The 27,988-nt window shown below is 42.0% G+C and overlaps 1 protein-coding gene across 1 annotated transcript; it reads right to left on the bottom strand.

Moving 5' to 3' along the window:
- Window positions 1–341: 341 nt before the first annotated feature.
- On the bottom strand, window positions 342–27,387 carry LOC135550167 (CD81 antigen-like). Its single transcript, XM_064980720.1, has 8 exons — window positions 27,149–27,387; window positions 15,415–15,529; window positions 3,902–3,999; window positions 3,710–3,784; window positions 3,336–3,455; window positions 3,082–3,180; window positions 2,898–2,981; window positions 342–2,772 (listed from the first exon to the last, which is right to left on the bottom strand). The coding sequence occupies exons 1-8, from the start codon at window positions 27,212–27,214 to the stop codon at window positions 2,710–2,712; spliced, it is 720 nt and encodes a 239-aa protein (XP_064836792.1). The 5' UTR covers window positions 27,215–27,387; the 3' UTR covers window positions 342–2,709.
- Between the last annotated feature and the right edge of the window lie 601 nt (window positions 27,388–27,988).

Genomic DNA, 27,988 nt, shown 5'->3' with positions numbered 1-27,988 from the left:
TTTTTCCCTCATTTTGTCTGTCATAGTTGAAGTGTACCTATGATGACAATTACAGGCCTCTCAACTTTTTAAGTGGGAGAACTTGCACAATTGGTGGCTGACTAAATACTTTTTTGCCTGCCCCACTGTAATTAGGTAACCAGGAAATGTATTTTTATTGAAAGAAGAAAGAAAGACAAGCCTGGTTCTCTAGCCTAGAATAGAAAACACATAGGGCCTACCTGTCAAGGATATGTTAAGGATTTTAACAACTCATGTACTATACAAGATGTGAAAACGACAGGTTATTCCTTATACCAACAATGAATAGAGAATAAAAATAAAGTCATGGACATCATGCATTACTTGTAAAATACATTTAATCCCTTAATACTTGGGCAACAAGACCAAAATCTAAAACAGGAGAAAGGGCACAGATTTGAGTGGCAGTGGGCTATGGAGTCTCAGTCACTACATTGTGTAGTGTTTTTACAGTAGGGCAGTGACATAGATACTAAAGAGAGACACTCTTTTGCTGGCATTGTTCTTCACCTTTGTGTTGTACAGCATGTACAGCCATGTTGCTAATCTTCCCAACTTTTAGTAACTCAACTGATTTCTCAGTCCAGCACACTGCCACTGAAGCCGACACCCATTTATCTTTTGACAACGTACCAGACAAAATATCACAATGAAAGGCATAGCTACATTGTCTTTACATGGTCATTAGTACAATAATATATAGCTGTACATGATACAAGACACTTAACCATATATCAGCATAGGCATTATGTGTTAACAAGACAAGGTTTTGGTTGGCTTAGAAAGCCGTACAGTCTATTATGTAGGACTACACAAATGATGGGAGTGAGTATGTGTGAGTGTTTAAGTGCTTATGTGTGTATATAGGTGAATGTTAAGGGCCTGGTTCCATTTCAGTCCCTAGCCCATACCCCTTCCGTGTTAACAGATCTGAAAGGACTGGATGGGTGTAGATAATAGGGTGATAGCTCCACCTCGCCCTCTAATGGATCAGATTCAAATCTGTGAACTCTGAAGATCGAAATGGGGAAGCTGAAGATCGAAATGGAACCAGTAAGAAGTGCTTTGCAGTTGAGCAGGCAACCAAAGTCAAAGTGGAGCAAGAATGTATGACAAGAGCTCCCCCTGGCTTTGGAACCATAGCAATGGAATACCATGAAGCATCACAACAGGTCTGCCCCCTAGTGGTGGGTTGGTCGTGGACTTGACTTTTTGACATGGCCAGTATTTGACTTCCTGACACACAAACACAACCTCTCACAACTGCATGGTCAGTGGTATTATACAGTATCATCATACAGCACAGATACAACATTGTCCGGCATGTCCCAGCATAATAAGATGTTTGACTGTCAGTATAACCAGCAGGCATAAAAATGATTCTTTGAAAATAAACTAGATTTGTATGAATGGCTGAAGGTGACTTTGTTTTGTTTTTCTTTAATATGTTTTTGCGTTTATGGCACCTGGTATTCCCAGGCGGTTTCTGACCAAGTACTAACCAGGTCCAGCATATTTTTTTTTACCCCGTATTAGGTCCCTTGGCTCATCTCTGCAACGGGCTCGGGAGATGTGAAGGTTGAGTCATGCGCCCTCCGAAACATGACCAGCCTACTTCTTATTACACTGCTCTCTTAACCCAGATGTCAGCTGCACCAATATGTCAGAGGAAATACTGTTCAACTGATGATTGGAGTCATCTTACAGGCGTCCAGACCTGTCACAAGGAGTCGCTATAGCAAGATGAGCCAAGGAAAGCCCCACCATCCAAATCTTCCCCTACCCCAGACGGCATTGGGCCAATTGCGCGCCATCCTATTGGGCTCCCGGTCACGGCCGGTTGTGTCTGGGATCGAACCCCATGCTGTAGTGGCACCTCAGCACTGCGTTTGTCCGCTGCGCCAGCCTAGGAGGTGAGGCTTCTTTAGGTATGCATAGTACACAGCAATAGGTTAAGGACAGGACATTCAATGTAGTTTTACAGGAACAAGGTGTTGTTGGGGAGGATGGGACATTCCACTCATAAGGCTCGGAGGCATGGGGTCTCTTTATGGCTTGGTAGGTGTTAGAAAAGCACAGGGGAAACTATCACCTCTATTATCTTTGTTTTAGATGGAACAGACAAATCAATAGTATCCATTCACTGTTTCTTAGTGGTTGTTGTCTATGGAGAAACCTCAGGCAGACAAGCAGTGAGTGCAGAAACTTGTGGGGAGAAGGGATTCAATACATTACCCATGCTTGCCAGTCATAAAGCACTGCAAATATATACAGTTTATACATATACATTTGAAAAAAGATTGTTGGTTTATCAGAGTACAATGTTTTGGACTCCTCCAGCAAAGTAGCAATACTTTACAATTAAAACAAGATAATTCCAGGATCTGTACGTGTGTGTGTGTGTGTGTGTTTAAATGCCATGCCAATGTAAACCTCAACATTTTGTACAGACTAACATTAGTCAAAATACTGAACAGCGATCGGTGACAGACAAGAATAGTTGGTACTGCATTATCAAAAACTGTGTGAGAAGATGCATTTTTGATCTTCTACAACTGGCAAAATTGGCAAGCAACTATTTGAGGAAGTGACAGGCTATAAAAACAAAAAAAGGAAGATAAATATTTTCCTTCAGTCATTGGCTAGTATCTCCAGAGGTCACTAGCCCTTGCTTCTTCCCCCTGGACTTTAGTACACCGGGCTGTTGCGGATCCCACAGCACAGGACCATACTAAAGGTCATCTCAAAGATCTGACAGGAGAGAACAAAGAAATGAGAGGGGCATTATGGGTCTCTTCATAGAGATGCCAAGGATCCCTTATCTTGTATGAGCTACACTTCCACACAAGCTACATCCTCTCTTTCATAATACTCACCATAATAATAGCAACTATCAGGGCAGCGATGCCAATCAGGTAAACCTTCTCGTTAAAGAGCTCCCTGATTTTTCCATGACAGTCCTGTCAAACAAAATAACACATTTGAGTCTAAATTGTATTTTGTGGCGTATGCACTAAAAACCAACATTCTGTCCTCATAGTTGGCCATAAGAGTACTTACTGTAGTGGAAGCGGAGACTGACTTGGGGCAGATGTCCGTTAAACCTTGGGTGATTAACGTAGCGAACGGGTTGATGATGCCCCTACCACAGCATTCCAACTAAAATAAAAAGGCACGTGTTAGTGGAGCTTTATTAGTGAGATGTGTGTCTGTGTTTGGATGTTGCTATGAGATTCACTTTGTGTGTTTAAAAATCAGCTTACAAGAGAGTTTTGGACAGTTATGCTTTTAGTTTAAGTATGAGCTTGACTTACCGTCTCATGGAAGGCCTTCAGCACAGCAGCTGCAGCCTGTTTCTTGTCCTGGTCTGTTAAAGTGGTTGCTACAGAGTTGTCGTACACATTGTCATAGAAGGTAATCAGCTCTTTGGAAATCTACAACCAAAAAGGACAGGATGTGTCTGGTCAGGTTATGACAGATATGGGATGCTGAAGGAATAACTGAATGTAGTTATTCCGCCCTCAGTTACTTTGTCATGATCACATTAGAGCCACACTATGACATCATCAATGGCTTTTAACTCTATCCTGTAGTACTGTATGCTACGCTGTGTTTCAATATACATTTTGTTTTTGTGTGTGTGCAATGTGTTTCTGTGTGTAAGATCAGAATTAGTATGTGTCCTCACCGAATCTTTGTGCATGAATCCAAAGATTCCAGCTGCCACCTCACAAGCGAACAGGATCACCAAGCAGGCAAAGAACTGGAGGAAAACAAAGCCATTCATTCAGTGGACAATTTAGGCGATAGCCAGGAATGGGCTGGCTAGACCACATACAAGTGACTCTTTGCTGCATGGTGTTCTGTCTGTATGACTCACTGTTCCAAGAAGACACTGAGACTCCTGAATGGCACCATAGCAGCCGAGGAAGCCGACAACCATCATCACTGCGCCAACAGCGATCAGGATGTGAACACCTAAAATAGATAGGGAGAGAGAATAAACAAAGACAACTTGGTCAATAGTCAATATTGTACAGAACATTGCTAGTGTGTTTACTCCTTTTTGACAAGTGCAGTCATCTTAACCATCACCAGGTGGCATGAGTTGGTGTTATTTATTTAGCATGTTTTAATTCGGCCTAAATATGGAAACTTTGCAGTTATTTACACAAGGTGCTTGGCTCTCAATCCAATGCAATAAGCATTCATGTCATGTCAAGACGCATCCAAACATTGTAGATAAATGTTATTCTTATGAAGAACATATGGCATAAGAATTTAAGAGAATGCAGGAGTGGGGAAGTATATTTTGTTTTCAGTTGAAAGGTTTATAATATATCAAAGTCGTCTCTCGCCAGGCTGTGCGTGTTTTGTTTTTACAGCTCCTTGGTGTGGTCAGATTTCATTAGCCCATCCCATCATGCCTTGTGTTCATCCATCAGATGCTCAGACAGGGCTAGCATGGTAACCATGGAAACCCGGGGTAGCTCTACTGACCTTGGTGTGCTGGACTGATTTTACCCATAAATTCAATCATAAAACCTACGCTTAGAAATAGTCCCACTATGCATTTAATGCCTAGGGCCTCACACTGAAAGTCAATCAGGGGGTTTAGGTGATATTATACACTTCCTGTGACCTCATCATTAAACTTTAGTATGTGGTCCAGAGCAACAGTTGCCTGAGCCACCACTTCCCGAGGCACGTACCATTATTGTTCAGTTCTTTTTTCGTGACGACAGCCCTGAAGTTTTGCGGGGATAGTAGGCCCGAGAAGATATGGCTGGTGTGAGGTGAGCTGTGTGGCACCCATATATCGTCTGAACAGTGAATGCAGACAGGGTTGAAATGACTGACTAACCACAGACAATATGTTCATTTTTAGCTCAAGAAAGTCATTTCGTTGTGCTTTAGTTTACAGGCCTCTTCTCTTTCTTGTCCCCTTTCTTTCTCAGATAAATTCAGTTCATGGGGGCTTTATGCAAAGTATTACAGTACCAATTTTGATAAACCAACTTGGGGAAAAACACATCCTTGCTTGAGACTCTATACTGGGCTTTTAATAGGGGTACTGTATGCAACTGTCTCATATGATCTCTCCCTCTCCCCATCCATCATCCTTAAGACCTCTCCCCACGCCCCACAGAATACACTGCTATCCCATCCCTCTACTCTGTTCTTGATAGATACAGGGAGGGGCCCGGTCACGATTTGGGTTCATGTTTTTTTTTGTCCTGTATAATGTAATCGCAAAGCTTATTGGATTCTCGTCCTCTCCCATCCCCTCATCCCCTCATATTCCAGTGAAGGGACACAGACGGCCAGGACAGCGCCTCTCTCCTGCCTGCTCGCCTGGCTCATTTAAAAATCGATGGCATGGAGGCTGACCAAGTGCTCCTTCAATTTCCTTGATTGTGGCTGTGCGGCGGGGGGAATTGAATCACGGATGGGGAGCTTTTTACGAGTGCTGCTCAGCCATCCCTTACCATGACATCATCAGAATAAAACAGGGGCGTGACCGGCATGTTTAGCAGTGGGTTGATGCAGTATCACACCCTTCTCTCTCTTTCCCTTTTCTTTACCACTTGTTTGAGCTATATCCATCCGTTCATGCATTTGACCAATCTATGCATTATCAACAATGTATTTCCTTTCATCTATATACAAGTTCTAAAAATGTTGCTCTGAGTGTAAACTGGTTGGCTAAAACCAGCCAACTAGTCTGGAGGCCTCAGAGGAAACTCAACATTTTTGTCTTTGTGACCAAGGTGCTTCCTGTGTTGAGCCGCAAAAACATGTTTTTTTTTCTTGTGGGAAGCGGTGGCACTGATGACACATGGTACCTCTTCAGATTTCATATGACCAGAGTTTGAGTCATCCGTCCTACCCACTTGTCTACAAGTGAGAACATGGTTGCTACCATAAAACATAATTGGATACCACTAAATTAGAGGGAAGAGTGAACAGAGCCTACACAGTCTTTCCATTGAGAAGAAAAGGGCATTTCAACCAAACTAGATGTTTTTATTATTACCAAAAAATGTAAAATGTTAAAACACAAATAATGTGTAATTACACAAATATGGTGAAATAGTGTAGGCTTTGGTCTGAGGTAAATAGTCTTTCTTCTGGTTGATTAATCAAGAGGTTCCAAACAGCAGAGCCCCTGATGTTACCTACTCTGACCTCACTAACAGTGGATGAATGGTGACCAACACTCTCAGACAAAAAGGTGCTAAACCCAAAAGGGTTTTACCTGGAGCCAAATCAGGTTCTCCTGTAGGGATGGCCGAAGAACCCTTTTTTCTAAGAGTGTAGTGCCCTGAAGAGACCAGGGGCCCATTCTAAGGATACTATTCACCATTTGCCTTTTGTTCATATCAGTTGACTAGTTCGATTATTATAGGTACGGAAGAATATTCTGAAAACTGCACTACATCAAGTACTGTATGTGTTAAATCCTTCAGGTAGAGATAAATAATACACAATGCTTCAAATGGATCTTATGTTTATTTGAAACATATATTGTTCTTGGGTGCATGACCAAGGATATACAGTACAATGGATTTCCACTGAGTTTTCACTGGTCATTGCTTGTATGGAAATTATATGACAAACACAGGGAGAAGTGCTGACCACACCCAGGTCATCAAGAAAAAGGTTGACTCCTGACCTCATTGTGTTTCAGTTCTTGTTTTATTCAAACTATTAAATCGGTCTCTCCGGAGGATACACTTTCTTTGCGTGTAATAAACACTAAACTTGGAGTTAGATTCCAATGTACACTATATAGGCTAGTTACCGATAATTGTGTTAAGTTTAAATACAATATGCCACAGACTACATTCTAAACTTATAAAGGTACAGGTGTGACGTGAGCTCCGCTACCTCGTACAAAACGAAAAGCCACTACTTATGTCACTATTTGAATACGTCTTTGGCTGCGGAATAACATGTAGAGGCTGTACCAGCCTGTGCACATGAAAACTGATACAGCACCGTGGTACTGGATAGTATAGTACTCTCCAGAAATGTTGTGTGTCCATGTGCATGCGTGTGTGCACGCCTGTGAAAGCTAATGCAGCTGTTAGTCTCATTAAATCTCTGGGCAAGCAGCTGGCTCCAAGCCAGGGGAAAGACCCTTGAGTGAGCGGAAACAAGAGGTCCAACACCAGCTCTGGAACCAGTGCAGTCTATGACATCAGGTTCTCCACACCACAGTGCTAGAGTGCCCAGATGTGCTGCGTGGGGCCTATCACAGGAAGAGAAGGTATAGGCATGAGCGAAAAGAGAAAGATGGACTAGAGGTCGACCGATTATGATTTTTCAATGCCGATACCGATTATTGGAGGACCAAAAAGCCGATACCGATTAATCAGCCGATTTTTTTTATATTTTATTTGTAATAATGACAATTACAACAATACTGAATGAACACTTATTTTAACTTAATATAATACATCAATAAAATCAATTTAGCCTCAAATAAATAATGAAACTTTCAATTTGGTTGAAATAATGCAAAAACAAAGTGTTGGAGAAGAAAGTAAAAGTGCAATATGTGCCTCCAGTATTTATGCTGCAGTATTTATGCTGCAGTAGTGTGAGTGAGTGAGTGAGTGCCTCTCACCCCTCTCTCTCAGCCCTAGGACTACCTGACATGATGACTCCTTGCTGTCCACCTGGCCGTGCTGCTGCTGCTCCAGTTTCAACTGTTCTGCCTTATTATTATTCGACCGTGCTGGTCATTTATGAACATCTTGGCCATGTTCTGTTATAATCTCCACCCGGCACAGCCAGAAGAGGACTGGCCACCCCACATAGCCTGGTTCCTCTCTAGGTTTCTTCCTAGGTTTTGGCCTTTCTAGGGAGTTTTTCCTTGCCACCATGCTTCTACACCTGCATTGCTTGCTGTTTGGGGTTTTAGGCTGGGTTTCTGTACAGCACTTTGAGATATCAGCTGATGTACGAAGGGCTATATAAATAAATTTGATTTGATGTAAGAAAGCTAATGTTTCAGTTCCTTGCTCAGAATATATGAGAACATATGAAAGCTGGTGGTTCCTTTTAACATGAGTCTTCAATATTCCCAGGTAAGAAGTTTTAGGTTGTAGTTATTATAGGAATTATAGGACTACTTCCCTCTATACCATTTGTATTTCATTAACCTTTGACTATTGCATGTTCTTATAGGCACTTTAGTATTGCCAGTGTAACAGTATAGCTTCCGTCCCTCTCCTCGCTCCTCCCTGGGCTCGAACCAGAAACACAACGACAATTAGCGCGCGCTAACTAGCTAGCCATTTCACTTCGGTTACACGAGCCTTATCTCGGGAGTTGATAGGCTTGAAGTCAAACAGCAGAGCTGTGGGGAAAATGCACGGAAGTACTGTTTGAATGAATGTTTACGCGCCTGCTTCTGCCTACCGCCGCTCAGTCAAATACCTAGATACTTGTATGCTCAGTCAGATTATATGCAACGCAGGACACGCTAGATAATATCTAGTAATATCATCAACCATGTGTAGTTAACTAGTGATTATGATTGATTGTTTTTTTATAAGAAGTTTAATGCTAGCCATCAACTTACCTTGGCTTACTGCATTCGCCTAACAGGCAGTCTCCTTGTGGAGTGCAACAAGAGAAGCATGTCGTTATTGCGTTGGACATGTTAACTGTAAGGTTGCAAGATTGGATCCCCCGAGCTGACAAGGTGAAAATCTGTCGTTCTGCCCCTGAACAAGGTAGTTAACCCACCGTTCCTAGGCCGTCATTGAAAATAAGAATGTGTTCTTAACTGACTTGCCTAGTTAAAAGAGAATTTGGCAAATTGGCGCCCAAACGTATCGATTTACGATTGTTATTTTCTTATTTTACCAGGTAGGCAAGTTGAGAACAAGTTCTCATTTACAATTGCGACCTGGCCAAGATAAAGCAAAGCAGTTCAACACATACAACAACACAGAGTTACACATGGAGTAAAACAAACATACAGTCAATAATACAGTATAAACAAGTCTATATACGATGTGAGCAAATGAGGTGAGATAAGGGAGGTAAAGGCAAAAAAGGCCATGGTGGCAAAGTAAATACAATATAGCAAGTAAAACACTGGAATGGTAGATTTGCAATGGAAGAATGTGCAAAGTAGAAATAAAAATAATGGGGTGCAAAGGAGCAAAATAAATTAATTAAATACAGTAGGGAAGGAGTTAGTTGTTTGGGCTAAATTATAGATGGGCTATGTACAGGTGCAGTAATCTGCTCTGACAGTTGGTGCTTAAAGCTAGTGAGGGAGATAAGTGTTTCCAATTTCAGAGATTTTTGCAGTTCGTTCCAGTCATTGGCAGCAGAGAACTGGAAGGAGAGGCGGCCAAAGAAAGAATTGGTTTTGGGGGTGACTAGAGAGATATACCTGCTGGAGCGTGTGCTACAGGTGGGAGATGCTATGGTGACCAGCGAGCTGAGATAAGGGGGGACTTTACCTAGCAGGGTCTTGTAGATGACATGGAGCCAGTGGGTTTGGCGACGAGTATGAAGCGAGGGCCAGCCAACGAGAGCTTACAGGTCGCAATGGTGGGTAGTATATGGGGCTTTGGTGACAAAACCGATTGCACTGTGATAGACTGCATCCAATTTGTTGAGTAGGGTATTGGAGGCTATTTTGTAAATGACATCGCCAAAGTCGAGGATTGGTAGGATGGTCAGTTTTACAAGGGTATGCTTGGCAGCATGAGTAAAGGATTCTTTGTTGCAAAATAGGAAGCCAATTCTAGATTTAACTGTGGATTGGATGTGTTTGATATGGGTCTGGAAGGAGAGTTTACAGTCTAACCAGACACCTAAGTATTTGTAGTTGTCCACGTATTCTAAGTCAGAGCCGTCCAGAGTAGTGATGTTGGACAGGCGGGCAGGTGCAGGTAGCGATCGGTTGAAGAGCATGTATTTAGTTTTAATTGTATTTAAGAGCAATTGGAGGCCACGGAAGGAGAGTTGTATGGCATTGAAGCTTGCCTGGAGGGTTGTTAACACAGTGTCCAAAGAAGGGCCAGAAGTATACAGAATGGTGTCGTCTGCGTAAAGGTGGATCAGAGACTCACCAGCAGCAAGAGCGACCTCATTGATGTATACAGAGAAGAGAGTCGATCCAAGAATTGAACCCTGTGGCACCCCCATAGAGACTGCCAGAGGTCCGGACAGCAGACCCTCAGATTTGACACACTGAACTTTATGAAATCTTGAAATAGGCCCTAATTAAATCGGTCATTCCGATTAAATCGGTCAACCTCTAAGATGGACAGAGCAAGATAAAAACAAGAGGATTGAGATGATACAGAGTGGTAGGGAGGTGGAGAGACAAAACAAAGAAAAGAAAAGGAGGACAGAGGGAGGTAGACAGAGCTGAAGAGGAGGAAGGAGAGAGTGCAACACAGATGTTAAACACAAACAGATGGGGACAAAGCTGAACTTCAGTGGAAAGTAATGGGCTAGAGGGGAAACTTTCTCAAGAAGAGGGTGGGGCAGAATGAGGGAGGAGACTGGTGAGGAATTTTTTCCATTCATTTAAAAAGAAAAGCAACAAGGACCATGCTCTGAAAGGAGAAAAATACTTTATGTAATGGGCAGGCTGTGATTATTACTCCTTTTTGTGCTGTGTGTACGTTAATGTCCCTCTCCTGTTCATTTGTTTTTGCATGTTTCAAACAAGCGAGTAAATTGTTGAAGGACATACAAACCCAGTTGCTGAAAAACAACCACAGTCTCTTGGTTTCTCTTAATCATCTTTGAAGTGGCTGTAGAGAATACATGTAAAAATAATGCCCTGAAAACATCCACAACATCATTGGAAATCCCCTGAGGATGGATTGTGCTCCAGTTGGCTACTGTTTATTAGATCTGCATGGACATTGTGCATTGTGAATCAAGTCTAAATGGCTGTAGTTTCTTCTATTGCAAGTTCACTTCCCCCTCCATTTGACCTCCTTCCTTATTGCGATATGTTTACCCTTCTGAGCTGAATTCACAAATGATACAAATGAATGACATATCATCTTCCTTGTTTCATGAAGCCAATTCTGAATGCAGATTTTGAACGTTGCAGCTAGTGAAAGTTGAGGTCAGAGAGAGGACGTTTATGAAGGAAGTTCACCGCACAAGGAAGGAATTTCATGTGGAGTATACAAAAGGGCGGACAAGTTTGACCCCCTGAGTAGCAGGACAAATCCCTTGCTGATGTTAGTAACCTCAATGTAGTCATACAACCACAGCCAACTACACAGTATCTGATGGTGAAGTGTGAGTGATGCCACACTAGAGCTGAACATGACAGAGGAGTGCATCTGGGGGGGACTCTGGAAGCAGTTCAGTGTTACATAAACCATCCAGGCTCCATTACTGTTAAATAATATCTCTACTTAAAGGACATTATCTAGAGGAAGTGGTAGCGAGAGGTATGAGCAAGAGTGCAAATTTAGACTCCTGGGGCAGGGGTGGCGTTAATATGCATCTTCTCCCCTCACGGGTGGGCTTTTACTGAATCTATCAACAGAACAGTAGACATAGTACCGTGGGTTCTCTCCCACTGACTGTTTAATGGACCAGTAGAATTACCCTCTTACCGCTCTCCTCTGTCCAACCTCACAATGCTTGAGAGGAACCTGAGTACCACCCAAGTCCTGACAAAGTTACATTACATTTCACTGTGTATTTGTTGTTGTTGTAGTTAATGTAACATTTAATCACACTTATTTTAATTTGAGATCTGCTCTCGTTCTCTTTCCCTCAATATGGGTTGATTGCGTAATGTAAGGTAATGTGGGTTGTGTTGAAAATGTGGTTATAGGTCAAAGGCCTATATGTTTGTCTTTTCCTGTGAGGCTGGGTGTCTAACTTCCTGTGCACACCACAAAGGTTCTTGCTCTCTGCAATACAGTACTGTGTTGTGGTGAGGCGCCCAGTTCCATCTGAACATAACCAGACTTCGTCTCAAAACATTTACACTTTGGACCAGAATTGTTCAAACATCAAACACTGGATCTGTACTCACTGACAGACCACTGGAGCAATAGGCAAGTACACTTACCCTTAACTTTCACAATCTCTAGCTGGGAAAGTTGCTTTTAGAAAACAGAGCTACTATTTCAAAAGTTCCAATGAATCAACATCGATACAATATCACCAATTATCAAGCTATGACAAGAATGATGAAATTGTGTCCTTACTTGCTTATCTTCCAAAGTATAACATTTCTACAGTATATATCCAATACCAAGATTTGATTTACTTCACCTTTATTTAAATAGGCCATGGTGACAAAGTAATTACAATATAGCAATTAAACACTGGATTGGTAGAATGTGCAGAAGATGAATGTGCAAGTAGAGATACTGGGGTGCATAGGAGCAAGATAAATAAATACAGTATGGGGATGAGGTAGATTGGATGGGCTATTTACAGATGGGCTATGTACAGGTGTCGTGATCTGTGAGCTGCTCTGACAGCTGGTGCTTAAAGCTAGTGAGGGAGATATGAGTCTCCAGCGTCAGTGATTTTTGCAGTTCGTTCCAGTCATTGGCAGCAGAGAACTGGAAGGAGAGATGGCCGAAGGAAGAATTGGCTTTGGGGGTGACCGGTGAGATATACCTGCTGGAGCGTGTGCTACGGGTGGTTGCTGCTATGGTGACCAGTGAGCTGAGATGCAGTTGTACAGTAGCAAGGCTGCAGTACTTCCTACTGCTACTCTCACAGAGCAGATCAATAGCCTTATGATATCCCCTTGCACAGAGGTGGACAAACTACAGCCCATTCAAATCAGGCCAATGTTGGATGTCTAAAACTAGATAGAAAGTATGTGTAGAAATTATAATAGGCCTATACATTTTAAAATAACTGTTGGCTTTCTGGCCCCCAAATTAATTTTGACAAACAACTTGGGGGGGGGGGGGAAATCGATTATGTACAGCCCTCTTGAATTTCAAAGTCCCGATGTGGCCCTCAAGACTAAAAGTTTGCCCACCCTTGCCATAGCAGGTATCGCTATCCTGGCTGTGCAGCCCCTTCAGTTGTCCCCAGTCATCGATGGCAAGCCACTGAGCTGGGACAAAGGGGGCTGTGTCCATGGAGCCCCATGAGGTCATGGGTCAAGGCCTGCCCAGGCCATTACAGTGGAATTTCCCATCACCATCCCTTCTATTCCAACTTCACAGACTATGTCCCAAATGGCATCCTATTCCTTTCATATTGCATTACTTATGGGCCCTGACCAAAAGTAGTGCACTATGTAGGGAGTATGGTGCCATTTGGGACACATCCAGTCTCCGACCTAACGAAACACACAAAATGGAAGCTGATAATACATATGAGCGACCTACTAGTGTCCCTTCCACTAGAAATTTTGTACTACAAGAAGAATACAATAAACACTTTCAAATTCATGCACAAAGTGAGTGGGGTAATGCGTTCCTCTAATAGACTATTTCAGGATATCTTAATGAGTCTTCACTTTGCCGGAATTGCTTAATTGTTGAGACAGTCGCATTCAAAGATTTGAAGTTTGTCTTACATTTGAAGCTATGCCTTGTAATGACTGGGAATTTACAATATTGTAGGTGATTATAATTTCATGCATTATACAGTTAGATATCACTGGAGTAAGATGGATGTTAGTAGGCTGATATCTATGTTAATAACGTCTGGTTAATCATGACAGGCGAATGACCACAGTAATAAAATGGAGAGCTTTTGTCTCTTATAAAACAACAATTAACCTTGTGTAAAATGCACAAACTCGACACAAGGCTGTGTTTATCATTGTCTTACTCACAAAAATGACTTAGAAAAGCACTTTGAATGATTTTAATGTTGTAACCTTAAGAAAGAGAAGATGTGATGACAACAATCAATTACTCCCTTTCCTGTTGCTATTTAACAAATGCCTCTTACAGAACTTGGTTTCTAAGAGCCACGAGATTTCCATTAGGTCTGAAATATAATTATGGTCAGCATTATGCCAAGATCCCTTTAAGAACAGGGAGGGAAGAGGACCCAGAGAGAGAGGCCTAGTGAGAGACGAGGAGTAGTGGGGGGTGAGACTGGAGAATATCAAAGTGGACATAATAGTGAAACTGAAAACCTCATCCACTTGGTGTGTGGAATCATTGTCATGGTCAGAAAAACAGACAGTTGATCCTCTCTGGAGAATTTTCCAAGCCTCTAAAACATGTCAAGACCTTACTGTAGGCTAGGAAAATGACAACATAAAAATTATGTTTATAGTTTTCAGAATAAGAAATGTGTGTGTGCACACAGCAACAGTTTCTCAACAGAGATAATGCATAAACACTGCTTTGGCTTCTTCTATTTGAATTCCATCCATACTGTTACATGGTTAATGACTTAACGCAGGATGTGGTGATGACAGAGAATGTTTTATATAGCTGGTCTGTTGTGACACTTTCGCAACACATTCGGGGTTAGAGTGCTGCGACCCTTGCTTAGGGTGCTGTTGGTCTTCTTTCAGACAGAAATAAAGACCTCAGCTATAGAACATAGCCCATAACACCCAGCTGCTAACTAAGAATAATATGATTACCAGACGGGATCTCCCTTTTTAGTGCAATGGGAAAATCCCTGGCAACCTCAGTCCAGAATACACACATAGTGGACTGCCACAAGAACGATATTATTCAGTGAATCGTGAGGTATAAACCCAATACTACTGTCGCAGTACTTGTACTAAACAAAACTCCCAAAATACCTTAGGGTACTACACCTGTAAATGTTTGGTAGATACACAAGTCTTATTCTGTATGTGTGGCTAGTAGTTGGGTAGTACTCTCAGTATGTGTGGGTAGTAGTTGTCTAAACAAAAATATTGGATAAACATTACACTGCTCTCTGGAAAAACATGTTTCTTGCTCAACATCTAAGCAACATAGGCTACATACTTCCTGATAACACTGGAGACCTATCATTCTGTAAACCCCTTCATAAAAATGTTAACAATTCCTCACTGATGACATTCATTTTTCCAAATGAATCCACAACCCGGATTGACAGAAATCAAATGAATCCCCATTTTGAATCATTTAAATAAATGACTTAAGTAACCCTAAAGGAACTCCCATTACGTTTGATCATTTTGGCCATACTGGTAGAGAAGTGGAACCTGCCATTTAGAAAACACTGAGGGGTCAGTGGAGCATTGGGATACTGTTTGTTCTGCTTGACCTTGTCCCTGAGCACTCCAGGGGAGTACAACGACACAATGGACCAGGTGTCAAATAGAGAGAACCCAGCTCACAACACCATGTTTCTAACACACATATTCACCATGTTAAATGCATGGTACAGTATAGTCTGACGACAAGGAGAGAGAGTTAAAGTACTTACTGTTTAAGAAGGTGGTTGGTGCTTGTTGGCCGTCAAACTTCAACTCTAGCAGGCTGCTGGTGTGGCCGTCATGTCGAAGCCACAGAGCCACGCCCAGGACCACACCTCCTGCGAGCTGGACAGAAGAGGGGGAATGAGAAAATTGGAAGACACACATGCACTCACATAGAAGAACCAACATTAATTGACCTTGCATAATTCACTTTGAAGGCTTATTTTGTTAAGTGTAGCAAAATTAACTTCAGTGTTGTTCATGTTCTTTGCAGACTGAACATCGTCACTTTCACCACCCTCTTCTCCAAAGCAACAGTGTCTCTGCCTAATCTCCCTGCCAATGTAGGAGTCAATGGTGATATTGATGCGGTAGCACAAAAAGGGGCTCTGAGGACGACACCTTCACTGGACCAGCACACACCATCACCACCGGTTCCGCATCTTGAGTGGGGGCCGGAGAGCTGGCCCGAGGAGAGGCCTTGCATTCGAGGATGCATCTATCATTAGTAATGTTTCACAGTAGCATGTCAAACTGACCCTTTACAGAAATAGCTCGCCACAAGGCTAGAATATGACTCAGCGCTAAAGCCGAGCTGGTCCTGAAAAGAGTATAATAAGGAGAGTGCCTTCTTTAAAAGGGCATGATAGTGCTACTTGACTTATCACCGACGGACAGCTCGTGATATTTCAACCATCATCAACCTAAAAGGTAATATCTGACTTTCATACTCTAGAACAATTGTATCTCTTGACTTCTGATTTCTGAACGAGTCATAGAGACAACTACCCTCCACACTCCTCGTGCTGAATAAATCCACCTCCGAACCGAGGTGGGTGATTAGCAACAGTGGTGTTATAAGGGGTTTTGTCTCGAACCGTTCTCTTCCCTATCAGTAAATCATAGTACAAACTTCTAGTAGGAGAAACAGATACTAAGTGATTGGATAAGCCTCAAGAAATTGTGAGTGGAAGAACATACTCTTAGGGGACCAACCAGGTCAACGTGCGCTAAGGTTGACGGTTAGGAGGTGGATTTATTCAGTACGAGGACTGCTTGTTGTAATAGATATAGAAGGCATTAATAGTAGTAAGTGTTTATGATTGTTGATGTTATGGATTAAGGACAAAGACGAAACTGTAATAACGTGTACAACTGTGTGACTTGCAAACAGTGATTAAAAAGTAGAAACTAGACCCAAAACCATAGGGGAGAGAACGCCTGACACTCCCGTTCTAGGGGAACAAGTCTAGTTTCTACACTAAAGACAATATATGATGGTTTGGACAGAATAATCATCTTATTGCAACAGGTATCCTCTGTATTAATATTCAAGCAGTATTAACCGACGGGTGTAGGCATTAAATCGTAAATCGTTTGTCTAGATACTAGAGTGATTGGGAACCCTATAAGAGCAACGGCGGGTGAAGAGTCTACTCTTTGGGAACCCTATAAGAGCAACGGCGGGTGAAGAGTCTACTCTTTGGGAACCCTATAAGAGCTCTTTGGGAACCCTATAAGAGCAACGGCGGGTGAAGAGTCTACTCTTTGGGAACCCTATAAGAGCAACGGCGGGTGAAGAGTCTACTCTTTGGGAACCCTATAAGAGCAACGGCGGGTGAAGAGTCTACTCTTTGGGAACCCTATAAGAGCAACGGCGGGTGAAGAGTCTACTCTTTGGGAACCCTATAAGAGCAACGGCGGGTGAAGAGTCTACTCTTTGGGAACCCTATAAGAGCAACGGCGGGTGAAGAGTCTACTCTTTGGGAACCCTATAAGAGCAACGGCGGGTGAAGAGTCTACTCTTTGGGAACCCTATAAGAGCAACGGCGGGTGAAGAGTCTACTCTTTGGGAACCCTATAAGAGCAACGGCGGGTGAAGAGTCTACTCTTTGGGAACCCTATAAGAGCAACGGCGCGTGAAGAGTCTACTCTTTGGGAACCCTATAAGAGCAACGGCGCGTGAAGAGTCTACTCTTTGGGAACCCTATAAGAGCAACGGCGCGTGAAGAGTCTACTCTTTGGGAACCCTACAAGAGCAACGGCGGGTGAAGAGTCTACTCTTTGGGAACCCTACAAGAGCAACGGCGGGTGAAGAGTCTACTCTTTGGGAACCCTATAAGAGCAACGGCGGGTGAAGAGTCTACTCTTTGGGAACCCTATAAGAGCAACGGCGGGTGAAGAGTCTACTCTTTGGGAACCCTATAAGAGCAACGGCGGGTGAAGAGTCTACTCTTTGGGAACCCTATAAGAGCAACGGCGGGTGAAGAGTCTACTCTTTGGGAACCCTATAAGAGCAATGGTGGGTGAAGAATCTACTCTATAAAAAGGTAAATAGGCATTAAATTGTAAATCGTTTGGCCACCGATTTTATGGTTTATGTCTAGATACCACTCTTTGGAAATCCTACAGAGCAATGGCAAGTTGAAGAGTCTACTCTTTGGGAACTAAAGATGCCTGGTAAAGGTACTCTAAGTCTGATTGATATTATCTAAGATCCTGATACACGCCTAACGGCACCACAAAGGCTAATCTCAGAATAAAAGGGCAGGCTACATAACCAGGCCAGTCCGGCGGGCCTGTGAGTCACCTGTTAGCCGGGTGACATAAGAACTTGAGTGAGACGAATTGGTGTACCTCAATGGTCTTCTAGCAAAATCCCCCACCGCGACAATATCCCTGTTACTCCATGCTTTACCTAAACTGACAACTTTTATACAGCCCAGGTTTCTATTTCAGCAGTGTCTGGTTTTTCCCTGAATTTGGATGAACAGTGAAAAGTATTTTCTACTATAGCCTCCATTTTGGCTCTGAGAATGGGGGACTACTTGGCCCCCTGTGTAGTGCCTCTCCAGAAACTGCAAAGAGCTGAAAATAGGAGGACAGAAGAAGTGGGGAAAATGAGGTGTTATTCAAAGATTCATTTCTGCATAAATGTTTTATTCTATTCAGCCATATAGCAGCTGGGGACACCAAGAGTGGATTGGTGTTGACAGGTCTTTACGGTTGCCATTAGGATGGGGAGCATTGGTGCTTAGGTAATTAATCTACACAGCACCGATTCTGCCGCAGCCCCAACAAACACAGGCAGCACAACTCTGACTAAGGAATGTCCAGACAAGTGGACGACAAAGGAGGCCCTGCTCACCCACCCACTCCCCCAGAGTCCTGTTAGCCCCCTGCCCTACCTTATGATAAGAACGCACAGCCACATCTGTTAACAGCTGCATAACAACACAGAACACTGGAAGAGATCACCACCCCACCTTCTCTGAAAGTGGGGTGGTGGCTGAAATGCTTCAGATGAAGAGAGCTTTCACTAAGGCTTCCTTGTACCTGGAGTCAGGGTCTCTACAAACTACTACTGTACCTCTGCCCTGCAGTTGGTAAAATCCATCTGACTGGACTTAACTCCAAAAGGTTTATTAAGTTAGTGAAATGTAATATATCTAACCCATATCTTCCCGGCAGGAATGTGTTAAGACTTAACCTAAGTTAGCTGTATATTAATCATGGTCCCTCTGGTTGAATTCATTCCTGAAAATAGCCTCCCCTACCCAGCCTCTCTTCTCTTCTCTCCTCCACATCTCCCTCAGAAAGCTTCATTCCACCGCTGAGGCTCGCTGCTGCCTGGCAACCAGATCAACACTGCAGCCTGCCAAAGGGTGAGGCCCCTGAGCGGTTGCATTCTGGAGCAGCCAAGAGAGACGTCTGCACAGTCATTTCTTTGGGGATTTCTGTAATTTGGACATGAATATACTGTATCTAGTACTTGAGACAGACACAGACCCCGAGACACAGTAAAGTGAACATAAATTACATTAATATGATACTGTATCATACAATGTTTAATATAAACTTGTTATTAACTTTGTTTTCTCACAAATGGAAAGAGTCCATACTTATTTCCAAATTCTATATTGAGGCCTAATGGTCCCATAATATATAAAGTAAAAACATTCCTTAGGTGTTGCTATGGAAAAACTATGAATAAGAGCAGTGGATGAAGTCCAGTGTCTGGGAAGGCATGCCAGTTCTCTGCAGCTCTATTGTCACCCTCCTCTTTTGGGAGTCTTCCCTCGCTGTTGCTGTTCCCAGTAAGGGCAAGGGTCGCTCTGATATCCACTGTAGACACACTATGAGCCCCCCCCCCCGCAATAAGTCAGGTCTCATCTCTTTTCCCTCGCCCTTCAAACAGACTGGCCTGCGAGCAACCTGCAGAGACAGGTGGCTGCAAAGGGAAAATAACAGAGGAAGCATGTGTCAGTGCACAGTCAGTTTGCTTCCACGCCAGGGGGTCTCAATGAAGAAGGGAACTTTGGACTCCCTTTCCTATCAGGACACCAAAGCCTTATGAGGGCAACAGAGATATTCCACTGTGTTTTATTCTCTGTGTGGTTTCTGTGGCAAGATTCCACTGTAGGATGTTAAACAGTTTGGAAAGTATTTCATGGTTCTATCCCAAGTACAGTGCTTCTTTCCATTGCCTCCTCCCATCCATGTACTGATCAAGCCCCAATCTACTTAGAGTTGGTTTTATAGGCTACAAAAAAGATGTCACCACAGACAAGTCACTATTCCACTAACATAATTATTAGGTAACAAAATGTTTATACAATATTGTTACTATAGAAATTACAAAGATACGACACAGTTGTGAGCATTCAAATCCAATCCATTATTATTAATATTATCAATGTGGTCCGAGGCCAACCAAGTGACTTGCAAGTGAGTCTTCGGAAAATCTCAGGGAGACCATACAACCATTTCATAATATTAACCCTATAAGATTAACTTAATCATGTCATTTCCATGTTAGCTAAAAAGTTAAATTCACAGAAAAACAATACACCAAAACAGCGACTATCTTCAAGTACACATCATGAACTGCTTATCTGACTTCCCTCAACTCTTTCCTGAGAAAGAGCATTTTCAGCATGTTCACAGAGTTCGAGAGATAAATGTGTCACTTATCTGTGTGAGGAAGTCCAGTACATGTTCTTCCTGTACTATGACCAGCAAACACAACATAGTATACCTCAGTGCCAGAACCCCACTGTGTTTCCCCTTTGCTGTATTAGAACTGTATCCTGATTAGAGGTCGACCGATTATGATTTTTCAACGCCGATTCCAATACCGATTATTGGAGGACCAAAAAAGACAATACTTAGCCAAATAATAAAAAAGCCAATTTTTTAAAATGTATTTGTAATAATGACAATTACAACATTACGGAATGAACACTTATTTTAACTTAATATAATACATCAATAAAATCAATTTAGACTCAAGTAAATAATGAAACATGTTCAATTTGGTTTAAATAATGCAGAAACAATGTGTTGGAGAAGTAAAAGTGCAATATGTGCCATGTAAGAAAGCTAATGTTTAAGTTCCTTGCTCAGAACTTGAAACCTGGTGGTTCCTTTTAACATGAGTCTTCAATATTCCCAGGTAAGAAGTTTTAGGTTGTAGTTATTATAGGAATTATGGGACTATTTCCCGCTATACCATTTGTATTTCATTAACCTTTGGCAATTGGATGTTCTTATAGGTACTTTAGTATTGCCAGTGTAACAGTATAGCTTCCGTCCCTCTCCTCGCTCCTCCCTGTGCTCGAACCAGCAACACAACGACAACAGCCACCATCGAAGCAGCGTTACCCATGCAGAGCAAGGGAACAACTACTAGAAGGCTCAGAGCGAGTGACATTTGAAACGCTATTAGCGCGCGCTAAGTAGCTAGCCATTTCACTTCGGTTATACCAGCTTCATCTCGGGAGTTGATAGGCTTGAAGTCATAAACAGCGCAATGCTTGACGCACAACGAAGAGCTGCTGGCAAAAATGCAGGAAAGTGCTTTTTGAATTAATGTTTACGCGCCTGCTTCTGCCTACCATCGCTCAGTCAGGTACTTAGATACTTGTATGCTCAGTCAGATTATATGCAACGCAGGACACGCTAGATAATATCTAGTAATATCGTCAACCATGTGTAGTTAACTAGTGATTATGATTGATTGTTTTTTTATAAGAAGTTTAATGCTCGCCATCAACTTACCTTGGCTTACTGCATTCGCGTAACAGGCAGTCTCCTTGTGGAGTGCAACGAGAGAGAGGCAGGTCGTTATTGCGTTGGACTATTTAACTCTAAGGTTGAAAGATTGAATCCCCCGAGCTGACAAGGTGAAAATCTGTCGTTCTGCCCCTGAACGAGGCAGTTAACCCACCGTTCCTAGGCCGTCATTGAAAATAAGAATGTGTTCTTAACTGACTTGCCTAGTTAAATAAAGGTATATATTTAAAAAACAACAAAAAAACAAGCAATTTTTTGTTGTTGTCAAATCGGCACCCAAAAATACAGATTTCTGATTGTTATGAAAACTTGAAAATCAGCCCTAATTAGTTGGCCATTCCGATGAATCGGTCAACCTCTAATCCTGATACTACAGAACTAAATGCCTTGCTGCTGCCATCTGTCTGGGACCAGATAACATACCACCTTACTGCCCTAGCACCTCAGCTCTTTTTACTGCAGTTTAGTGAGGGCTATTTCTGCCACATGCCTTGTGTGCCGGTCGGTTGTAAAACGCTTGGCATGCTGCTGCTGGTGGTGGGAATGGCTCAAATGCAGATCCTGTAAACCACGGGTCAGCCACCAGCCCCTTTCCAATCTACTCGGATTTATATTCTGAGAGACCCATAAGTCTTGTCCTTGGAATGCGGGTGTACAAGAGGACATTCCCTGGCATTGTTGAAATCGGAATTGTATTTGATATATCTCAATGACTTGTTGTCCTGGCTCAAAAGGCAATCCACAGGAATGAACAAAGTGATTCAAAGGTTTTCATGTGAACGGATGTGTGCAAACTAAAGGTAATTAGATTAAATAGAGTTGTATTTTTTTGCCAGCTTGTTCTTGAAGCCACCTGTTCAACATATGCAAAATGGCAAGGGTAGCAACCCCTAATCAACATTTTTTGGGGAAATGCCTTACATTTAATTTACAATGACAATGCCTTTGGATTAATTACCCTTGAGAGATCAGAGAGTTGATGATATACATGTCCAGTCTAATGGATTTGGTCATTGAGCAAGCAAAAGACCTGACACATCAATCAATGCAACCACTTAAGCAATCATGAATCTTAAAATGAGTATCTCTCAGTCTCCACAGATGACTGCTATGCCACACCCCAGCCCCTACTATAATTCATCCTTTCCAACCTTCTTCATGACTGAGCCAAGACTCACAATGAATTTCACTCCCACATTACAACCCACATGCACAAGTGCGGGTCTTGGCTAGAGGTCAACCGATTATGATTTTTCAACGCCGATACCGATTATTGGAGGACCCAAAAAAGCCGATACCGATTAATCTGCCGATTTTATTTATTTATTTGTAATAATGACAATTACAACAATACTAAATGAACACTTATTTTAACTTAATATAATACATCAATAAAATCATTTTAGCCTAAAATAAATAATGAAACATGTTAAATTTGGTTTAAATAATGCAAAAACAATGTTGGAGAAGAAAGTAAAAGTGCAATATGTGCCATGTAAGAAAGCTAACGTTTAAGTTCCTTGCTCAGAACATGAGAACATATGTAAGCTGGTGGTTCCTTTTAACATGAGTCTTCAATATTCCCAGGTAAGAAGTTTTAGGTTGTAGTTATGATAGGAATTTTAGGACTATTTCTCTCTATACCATTTGTATTTCATTAACCTTTGACTATTGGATGTTTTTATAGGTACTTTAGTATTGCCAGTGTAACAGTATAGCTTCCGTCCCTCTCCTCGCTCCTCCCTGGGCTCGAACCAAGAACACAACGACAACAGCCACCCTCGAAGCAGCATTACCCATGCAGAGCAAAGGGACCAACCACTCCAAGTCTCAGAGCGAGTGACGTTTGAAACGCTATTAACACGCACTCCGCTAACTAGCTAGCCATTTCACATCGGTTACACGAGCCTAATCTCTGGAGTTGATAGGCTTGAAGTAATAAACAGCGCAATGCTTGACGCACAACGAAGAGCTGCTGGCAAAACGCACGAAAGTGCTGTTTGAATGAATGCTTGCGAGCCTACTGCTGCCTACCACTACTCAGTCAGACTGCTCTATCAAATCATAGACTTAGTTATAACATAATAACACACAGAAATACGAGCCTTAGGTCATTAATATGGTAGAATCCGGAAACTATCATCTCGAAAACAAGACATTTATTCTTTCAGTGAAATAAGGAACCGGTCTGTATTTTATCTAAGGGGTGGCATCCATTCCATTCCTCTAAATATTCCTGTTACATTGCACAACCTTCAATGTTATGTCATAATTACATAACATTCTGGCAAATTAGGCATCCCAAACTGTTGCATATACATTGACTCTGCAATGAACGCAAGAGAAGTGACACAATTTCACCTGGTTAATATTGCCTGCTAACCAGGATTTCTTTTAGCTAAATATGCAGGGTTAAAAATATATTACAGTGCCTTGCGAAAGTATTCGGCCCCCTTGAACTTTGCGACCTTTTGCCACATTTCAGGCTTCAAACATAAAGATATAAAACTGTATTTTTTTGTGAAGAATCAACAACAAGTGGGACACAATCATGAAGTGGAACAACATTTATTGGATATTTCAAACTTTTTTTAACAAATCAAAAACTGAAAAATTGGGCGTGCAAAATTATTCAGACCCCTTAAGTTAATACTTTGTAGCGCCACCTTTTGCTGCGATTACAGCTGTAAGTCGCTTGGGGTATGTCTCTATCAGTTTTGCACAACGAGAGACTGAAATTTTTTCCCATTCCTCCTTGCAAAACAGCTCGAGCTCAGTGAGGTTGCATGGTTAGCATTTTTGAACAGCGGTTTTCAGTTCTTTCCACAGATTCTCGATTGGATTCAGGTCTGGACTTTGACTTGGCCATTCTAACACCTGGATATGTTTATTTTTGAACCATTCCATTGTAGATTTTGCTTTATGTTTTGGATCATTGTCTTGTTGGAAGACAAATCTCTCAGGTCTTTTGCAGACTCCATCAGGTTTTCTTCCAGAATGGTCCTGTATTTGGCTCCATCCATCTTCCCATCAATTTTAACCATCTTCCCTGTCCCTGCTGAAGAAAAGCAGGCCCAAACCATGATGCTGCCACCACCATGTTTGACAGTGGGGATGGTGTGTTCAGGGTTATGAGCTGTGTTGCTTTTACGCCAAACATAACGTTTTGCATTGTTGCCAGAAAGTTCAATTTTGGTTTCATCTGACCAGAGCACCTTCTTCCACATGTTTGGTGTGTCTCCCAGGTGGCTTGTGGCAAACTTTAAAACGACACTTTTTATGGATATCTTTAAGAAATGGCTTTCTTCTTGCCACGTCCATAAAGGCCAGATTTGTGCAATATACGACTGATTGTTGTCCTATGGACAGAGTCTCCCACCTCAGCTGTAGATCTCTGCAGTTCATCCAGAGTGATCATGGGCCTCTTGGCTGCATCTCTGATCAGTCTTCTCCTTGTATGAGCTGAAAGTTTAGAGGGACGGCCAGGTCTTGGTAGATTTGCAGTGGTCTGATACTCCTTCCATTTTCAATATTATCGCTTGCACAGTGCTCCTTGGGATGTTCAAAGCTTGGGAAATCTTTTAGTATCCAAATCCGGCTTTAAACTTCTTCACAACAGTATCTCGGACCTGCCTGGTGTGTTCCTTGTTCTTCATGATGCTCTCTGCGCTTTTAACAGACCTCTGAGACTATCACAGTGCAGGTGCATTTATACAGAGACTTGATTACACACAGGTGGATTGTATTTATCATCATTAGTCATTTAGGTCAACATTGGATCATTCAGAGATCCTCACTGAACTTCTGGAGAGAGTTTGCTGCACTGAAAGTAAAGGGGCTGAATAATTTTGCACGCCCAATTTTTCAGTTTTTGATTTGTTAAAAAAAGTTTGAAATAACCAATAAATGTCGTTCCACTTCATGATTGTGTCCCACTTGTTGTTGATTCTTCATAAAAAAATACAGTTTTATATCTTTATGTTTGAAGCCTGAAATGTGGCAAAAGGTTGCAAAGTTCAAGGGGGCCGAATACTTTCGCAAGGCACTGTATATATATAAAAACGTCGGCCAACTGTGTCCAAAAATATCAATTTCCGATTGTTATGAAAACTTGAAATCGGCCCTAATTAATCAGCCATTCCGATTAATCGGTCGACCTCTAGTCTTGGCACAGTCAATGATTTCTCACATGCAGTGTCCTCACCTAATCTGGGGTCACCCAAAGTAGCCTTGGGGATATGTTTCCAACAATAGTCCGGAGGTCTACCAATACATGTCTTTCTGATTGTTGTGGTTCTATACACGCTCTTAAGAATTCTTCTGCCTAATCATCAATCAATAACATATACCTATAATAAAATATACATCTCAAGACAGAAGAATATGGAACGAGCTGCAACAAACACTCAAACTGGACAGTTTTAACTGGATCCCTTCATTCAAAGACTCAATCATGGACACTCTTACTGACAGTTGTGGTTGCTTTGTGTGATGTATTGTTGTCTCTACCTTCTTGCCCTTTTTTGCTGTTGTCTGTGCCCAATAATGTTTGTACCCTGTTTTGTGCTGCTGCCATGTTGTGTTGCTACCATGTTGTGTTGCTGCCATGCTGTGTTGTTGTCTTAGGTCTCTATTTATATAGTGTTGTCTCTCTGGTTGTGATGTGCGTTTCGTCATATATTTTTAATCCCTGCCCCCGTCCCCGTCCCCGCAGGAGGCCTTTTGCCAGGACGTCATTGTAACTGGCTTGCCTAGTTAAAAAATGTCTTCTGACTAAAATGTTATACCAGACCAATTTACACAAGTGAATGGTTCACACAGGGACATAAAACGACTAAGGAACATTTCACTTCCACTAATGAAAGGATGGAATGAAAATCTGTTGGGTTTGCATAAACGTTTGTGGTCTATTTGTCAAAGTTTCCCTCCATCCAAATGAGTCATCCACAATTAAAGTTCCCCAATGAATCACAGCTGCAAAGGCATTTCAGGGGACTTACACAACGATTAACGGGCCTCTTATAGTCAAACAAAAAATTGCAGAAATTAATCAAATTCTTTGGAGGCAAAAACACTACTGAAAATTAGGGGTGTAAGTATGACATTACGGAGGGACAACATCGAGGTATTCCAATCTAAACAACGCCTGAAATGTGATCTGTAACCGAAAACGGACCACAACCTATGTTCTTAGTTCCTGCACAGTCATATTCCGGGCAATCATACCCTGCACTCGGTTATTATTTCTATCGTTATTTTAGTTAGCAACATAATTTCGAATCTTCACATATCGTGACTGTCTGTTCGCGATGCGGTCCCTAAAATATGGCTGCTCTTCTACCCATATTCGCGATAAATAAGAACGCACCTCATATCGCCATATTATGGCAGCATAGGCTACGAGTCTAGGTCTATTCAAAAACAAAACCGCTATTTTTATTTTAGTTGAATAAAAATATAAAAAATAAATAAGACTACAACATCGGCAGGCCTATTTGGGTGAGGTTTTCCCCAGATCGTATACCTATTTGGCAACAACATTAACAAGAAAGACAAAATAAATCACGAACTATTTTTAGCAGGAAGAGGGGGAGGTTACTGCCCATATAGACAAACAACCAAATGCTTGGCCAGTTAAAAGTCTATATTACAAGAAAAAAGTCTCACCCAGAAGATGAAGTTGAAGAAGAAAAGCATGTATTTGATACATTTAGTGCAGCCTTCGACTCCCATAGTTGAAGTATTCAGATCCCTTTCGGTGGTGAGGCGACGGGCAAGAGACACAAGCCTAGGCTGTTTTTGAATTAAAATAATCCGATTTTTTTTGCCACTGGACTCTTTGTCGAGGTCGACGGCAACACCCAAGTACTACCCGCCCCTTAAAAACTAGGTGGAAAAGACTCAGACTGTTCGCCAACAAGATACGTAGGATACGCAATCCTTTCACGTGACCCACCGCAGTTTTTTTTAATAAGCCTCTCTCCTTGCACAAAATGAACAATATTGTTGTACAACGGTGCCGCCTACAGATAAAAAGGGGCATGGCAGTTTAGGGGGCTATGTCTATTGGGCCAGTGGGTGAGTTTAGGGCCACTATTATACAATTATTGTTAGGCCTACTACAAGACCCTGAGTGTGCATATAGTCGACTTTTTTCTTCCATAGGTTTATCTGTGACTGGGGCTCCAGGTAGCATGGCATCAAACTGTTGGGGTCTGTGTTGTACTCAGTTTTGCATGTTAGTAGGCTAACTAGTTTAGGGTGGAGCCATTCACTTTGGCCTATAGAGAAGCTACATACAGGCTGCTGTATCATATGGAGTGATATTGTTATTGACATCCTGACAGGACAGGTTAGCTCAATTACTGAGAATTTGTAGTGCATGCATTTTACATGTCTCATTCAAAGACCCAAATCGAGTCTTTACATTTGAAAAGCCAAGTTGGAATACTTCCAGAATATGGCAATTCATTAAGTGTGATTCTTTGGGAAGCTATACCTCACAGT

Source organism: Oncorhynchus masou, chromosome 1 (genome assembly GCF_036934945.1).
Source record: "Oncorhynchus masou masou isolate Uvic2021 chromosome 1, UVic_Omas_1.1, whole genome shotgun sequence".
Classification (NCBI taxonomy): Eukaryota; Metazoa; Chordata; class Actinopteri; order Salmoniformes; family Salmonidae; genus Oncorhynchus; species Oncorhynchus masou.
The sequence above is the reverse complement of the archived record's forward strand: the minus strand, read 5'-3'. Positions and strand labels throughout refer to the sequence as shown.